Source organism: Salvelinus sp. IW2-2015, unplaced genomic scaffold (genome assembly GCF_002910315.2).
Source record: "Salvelinus sp. IW2-2015 unplaced genomic scaffold, ASM291031v2 Un_scaffold3743, whole genome shotgun sequence".
In the NCBI taxonomy this organism is placed as follows: domain Eukaryota; kingdom Metazoa; phylum Chordata; class Actinopteri; order Salmoniformes; family Salmonidae; genus Salvelinus; species Salvelinus sp. IW2-2015.
Window position 1 is genome coordinate 19,749 of NW_019945019.1, and position 6,254 is coordinate 26,002.

A 6,254-nucleotide genomic window follows, 5' to 3' on the forward strand; every position below is an offset into this window, starting at 1 on the left:
TATCTTCTCATTTAAATGGTATTGGCTTATGTTTTGTATAGCGCTTCTTTGATTTTATTATATTTTTCTTTTTTTATTCTTTCTGTATCATTGATAGAATCATGAGATCACAAGTGCATATAGATTATGAGTCACAATACAATAGAATCACATACATTTGAGAATCACAATGCATACAGAATCATGAATCACAATACATATGGAATGATGAGAATCGCATATTGACAATAATATAGAATCACAATACAATAATAGAATACATAGAACACAATAACAAATCAGAATCACTATCATAAGAATCAAATACATATAAATGAGAATCACGAATGCATATAGAATCACGAATACAACATATAGAATCATGAGAATCACAATGCCATTATAGAATCGTGAGGATCACAATACATATTAGAATCACAAAGCATATAGAATCATGAGAAGCACAGTGCATAGAATCAGAGAATCACATGCATGTAGAATCATGAGAATACAATGCATATAGAATCACAATGCATAAGAATCACAATGCATAAATAGAGTCAGTGAGAATCGCTATGCAGGTAGATTCATGAGAATCGCAATGCAGGTAGATTCATGAGAATCGCAATGCAGGTATAGATTAATGAGAATCGCAATGCAGGTAGATTCACGAGAATCGCAATGCAGGTAGATTCACGAAAATCGCAATGCAGGTAGATTCATGAAAATCGCAATGCAGGTAGATTCACGAGAATCGCAAGCAGTAATTCACGAAAATCGCAATGCAGGTAGATTCACGAGAATCGCAATGCAGGTAGATTCATGAGAATCGCAATGCATACGGAATCATGAGAATCACAATACATATAGAATCATGAGAATCACAATGAAATAAAATCACAATGCATATAGAATCATGAGAACTCACAATGAAATATAGAATCACAATACATATAGAATCATGAGAATCACAATGCAATAGAATCCAATGCATATAGAATCATGAGAATCACACATGCATATAGATCATGAGAATCACATACAATAAGATTCATGAGAATCCAATAACATATAGATATGAGAATCACAATACATATAGAATCACAAGCAGTATAGAATCGATGAGAATCACAATGATAAAATCACAATGCATATAGAATCACGAGAATCACAATGCATATAGATTCACAATACATATAGAATCATGAGAATTACAATACATATAGAATCTGAGGATCACAATACATATAGAATCACAAAGCATATAGAATCATGAGAATCACAGTGCATGTAGAATCATGAGAATCACAGTGCATGTAGAATCATGAGAATCACAATGCATATAGAATCTCAATGCATATAGAATCACAATGCATATAGAATCATGAGAATCACAATGCTTGTAGAATCATGAGAATCGCAATGCAGATAGAATCATGAGAATCGCAATGCAGGTAGAATCATGAGAATCGCAATGCAGGTAGATTCATGAGAATCGCAATGCAGTAGATTATGAGAATCGCAATGCAGGTAGAATTCATGAGAATCGCAATGCAGGTAGAATTCATGAGAATCGCAATGCGGTAGAATCACGAGAATCGCAATGCAGGTAGAATCACGAGAATCGCAATGCAGGTAGAATCACGAGAATCGCAATGCAGGTAGAATCACGAGAATCGCAATGCAGGTAGATTCACGAGAATCGCAATGCAGGTAGATTCACGAGAATCGCAATGCAGGTAGATTCACGAGAATCGCAATCAGTAGATTCATGAGAATCGCAATGCAGGTAGAATCACGAGAATCCAATGCAGATAGATTAATGAGAATCGCAATGCAGGTAGATCATGAGAATCGCAATGCAGGTAGAATCACCAAATTGTCATGATAATATGGTATTGTGAGATCCTTGGTAATTCCCAGCCTAGTGTGTGTTTAATGCGTTCCTCCTGTGTGTGTGTGTGTGTAGGGCAGCACGGCCTGTAACAGGAGCTGGTGAAGGAGCTGCAGAGGAACGGCGTAACCTTTGACGTCAGGAAGTAAACGTAGGTGACTTCCTGTGGGTGCCAAGGAGAGGGTCGCTCCCGTGTCAGGTAACACACTGAGCTCGTCTTCTTTTCCCCCTGGGTACTAAAAGTATTTTTCCCCCTGGCCGGCTAATAGTCTTTCCCCCCTGGGTTACTAAAAGTCTCTTTCCCCTGGGTACTAAAAGTCTCTTTCCCCCTGGGTACTAAAAGTCTCTTTCCCCCTGGTACTAAAAGTCTCTTTCCCCCTGGGTACTAGAAGTCTCTTCCCCGGTACTAAAAGCTCTCCCCCTGGGTACTAAAAAGTCTCTTCCCCCCCTGGTACTAAAAGGCTCTCTTCCCCCCTGGGTACTAAAAGTCTCTTCCCCCCCTGGGTACTAAAAGTCCTTTCCCCCCTGGGTACTAAAGTCTTTCCCCCTGGGATACTAAAAGTCCTTTCCCCCCTGGGTACTAAAAGTCTCTCCCCCCTGGGTACTAAAAGTCCTTTCCCCTGGGTACTAAAAGTCTCTTCCCCCCTGGGTACAAAAGTCCTTTTCCCACCCCTGGGTACTAAAAAGTCCTTTCCCCCTGGGTGCTGAAAGCGAGGGCGTGATGAATGTCAATAGTAGACTGTATATCATGTTTATCCCACAGATGGCGACCTTGTAAAGGGCCGGATTCACTGTTCTATCTGACATTTTCCTCTGGACCTGGACCTGTCTAGGACTGGGGTTCCGCTATTCAATCAACAGAAATCTCATAATTCAAATTTCTCAAACATACAAGTATTAGACACCATTTTAAAGATAAATTCTCGTTAATCCAACACAGTGTCGATTTCAAAAAAGCTTTTCGGCAAAAGCAGAACATATCATTATGTTAGTCAGCAACTAGCACAGAAAGCATACAGCGATTTTCCAACCAAAGAGAGGAGTCACAAAAAGCAGAAATATAGATAAAATTAATCACTAACCTTTGATATTCATCAGATGACACTCCCGGGACAACATGTTACACAATATATGTATGTTTTGTTCGCATCAAGTTCATATTTATATCCAAAAACCCTCAGTTTACTTTGGCTTGCCTCAAACATCCCGTGAATTTGCACAGAGCCACATCAATTTACAAAATACTCATAATAAACTTGAAAAAGATACAAGTGTTATTCACAGATTTAAAGATATACTTCTCCTTAATGCAACCGCTGTGTCAGATTTCAAAAAAACTTTACGGAAAAAGCAAACCATGCAATAATCTGAGTACGGCGCTCAGAGACCAACACAACCCCAAAAGATATCCGCCATGTTGGAGTCAACAMAAGTCAGAAATAGCATTATAAATATTCACTTACTTTTGATGATCTTCATCAGAATGCACTCCCAGGAATCCCAGTTCCAGAATAAATGTTTGATTTGTTCCATAAAGTCCATCATTTATGTCCAAATTCCTCCTTGTTGTTCGCGCGTTCAGTACACAATCTAAACTCACGACGCGCGGGCAGGTCCAGGCAAAAAATCAGACGAAAAGTCATATTACAGTTTGTAGAAACATGTCAAACAAAGTATAGAATCAATCTTTAGGATGTTTTCAACATAAATCTTCAATAATGTTCCAACCGGAGAATTCCTTTGTCTTCAGAAATGCGATGGAAAGCAGGTCGCTCTCACGTGAGGGCGCATGGTCAGCTCGTGGCTCTCTGGCAGAGACCTTACTCAATCCCATCTCATTCGCCCCCACTTCACAGTAGAAGCATCAAACAAGGTTCTAAAGACTGTTGACATCTAGTGGAAGCCTTAGGAAGTGCAAAATGACCCCATAGACACTGTGTATTCGATAGGCCAAGAGTTGAAAAACTACAAACCTCAGATTTCCCACTTCCTGGTTGGATTTTTCTCAGGTTTTCGCCTAGCATATGAGTTCTGTTATACTCACAGACATCATTCAAACAGTTTTAGAAACTTCAGAGTGTTTTCTATCCAAATCATAAATTAGCAACTGGGACTGAGTAGCAGGCAGTTTACTCTGGGCATGCTTTTCATCCAAATGTGAAAATGCTGCCCCCTAGCCATAAGAAGTTAATGTGAAATATTTTTTTACAGGTTCTTTTGAATATCCACTGTTTTATTTTCAACCTACTCTCTCGCTCTCTCTCCCCATCCCACTCGCTCTCGCTCTCTCCCTCTCTCTTTCCCCATCCCTCTCTCTCTCCCCATCCCGCTCGCTCTCTCTTTCTCTCTCTCCCTCCCCCCTCCAGGTCAGTTGCGTGCCCCCCCAAGTAGGGAGCTGGTCCTTGATTACATCATCGAGAGGAAGAGGATGGACGACTTGTGTGGTAGCATCATCGACGGGCGATTCAGGGAACAGAAGGTGTGTGTGTGTGTGTGTGTGTGTGTGTGTGTGGGTGTGTGTGTGTGTGTGTGTGTGTGTGTGTGTGTGTGTGTGCGCTCCGCGCAGGACTCATCAACATAAATGCTTTTTCCCTGCAGTTAGTTTTCAGACATTTCATGCTCTTTCTCCCTCAGTTATTTTTCAGACATTTCATGCTCTTTCTCCCTGCAGTTAGTTTTCAGACATTTCATGCTCTTTCTCCTCAGTTAGTTTTCAGACATTTCATGCTCTTTCTCCTGCAGTTAGTTTTCAGACATTTCATGCTCTTTCTCCCCTGCCAGTTAGTTTCCAGACATTTCATGCTCTTTCTCCCGCAGTTAGTTTCCAGACATTTCATGCTCTTTCTCCCGCAGTTAGTTTTCAGACATTTCATGCTCTTTCTCCCTGCAGTTAGTTTTTCAACATTTCATGCTCTTTCTCCCTGCAGTTAGTTTTCAGACATTTCATGCTCTTTCTGCCTGAGTTGTTTCAGACTTTCTGCTCTTTCTCCTGCAGTAGTTTCCAGACATTCATGCTCTTTCTCCCTCAGTTTCGTCTGAAGAGGTGTGGTCTACAGAACCCCATCTACTGGTGGAGGAGTGTGGCTCTGCTGCTGCTCACCTGAGTTTACCTGAGACCACGCTAACAGCAGGCTATAGTTAATACGCAGGTACCCTGAGACCCCCTACAGCAGCTATAGTTAATACGCAGGTACACCTGAGACCCCCTACAGCAGACTATAGTTAATACAACCTGAGACCCCCCTACAGCAGACTATAGTTAATACACCTGAGACCCCCCCCTACAGCAGACTATAGTTAAATACAACTGAGACCCCCTACAGCAGACTATAGTATACAACCTGAAGAACCCCCCCCTACAGCAGACTATAGTTAATACACCTGAGACCCCCCTACAGCAGACTATAGTTAATACAACCTGAGACCCCCCCTACAGCAGACTATAGTTAATACAACTCTGAGACCCCCTGACAGCAGACTATAGTTAATACAACCTGAGACCCCCCCCTACAGCACTATAGTTAATACAACCTGAGACCCCCCCTACAGCAGACTATAGTTAATACAACCTGAGGACCCCCCTAAAGCAGACTATAGTTAAATACAACCTGAGACCCCCCCCCTACAGCAGACTATAGTTAATACAACTGAGACCCCCCTACAGCAGACTATAGTTATACAACCTGAGACCCCCCTACAGCAGCACTATAGTTTACAACCTGAGACCCCCCCTACAGCAGACTATAGTTAATACAACCTGAGACCCCCTACAGCAGACTATAGTTAATACAACCTGAGACCCCCCCTACAGCAGACTATAGTTAATACAACCTGAGACCCCCCCTACGCAGGACTATAGAATACACCTGAGACCCCCCCTACAGCAGACTATAGTTAATACACCTGAAGACCCCCCTACAGCAGACTATAGTTAATACAACCTGAGACCCCTACAGCAGACTTAGTTACAACCTGAGACCCCCTACCAGCAGACTATAGTTAATACGAACCTGAGCGACCGCCCCCTACAGCAGACTATAGTTAATACAACCTGAGACCCCCCTACAGCAGACTATAGTTAATACAACCTGAGACCCCCCTACAGCAGACTATAGTTAATACAACCTGAGACCCCCCCTCAGCAGACTATAGTTAATACAACCTGAGACCCCCCTACAGCAGACTATAGTTAATACAACCTGAGACCCCCCCCTACAGCAGACTATAGTTAATGACAAACTGAGACCCCCCTCCAGCAGACTATAGTTAATACAACCTGAGACCCCTACCCAGACTATAGTTAATAACAACCTGAGACCCCCCCTACAGCAGACTATAGTTATACAACCTGAGACCCCCTACAGCAGACTTAGTTAATACA

General features: G+C 42.1%; 1 protein-coding gene across 1 annotated transcript in view; it reads left to right on the forward strand.

Annotated features, from left to right (window-relative positions):
* Positions 1-6,254, forward strand: part of mus81 (MUS81 structure-specific endonuclease subunit) — a 33,823-nt gene that overhangs the window by 11,584 nt on the left and 15,985 nt on the right. The window contains 7 exon segments of the mRNA XM_070441314.1: positions 1,954-2,017; positions 2,020-2,040; positions 2,043-2,072; positions 4,240-4,352; positions 4,903-4,939; positions 4,942-4,997; positions 4,999-5,022. Coding sequence (XP_070297415.1) covers positions 1,954-2,017; positions 2,020-2,040; positions 2,043-2,072; positions 4,240-4,352; positions 4,903-4,939; positions 4,942-4,997; positions 4,999-5,022 — 345 coding nt within the window.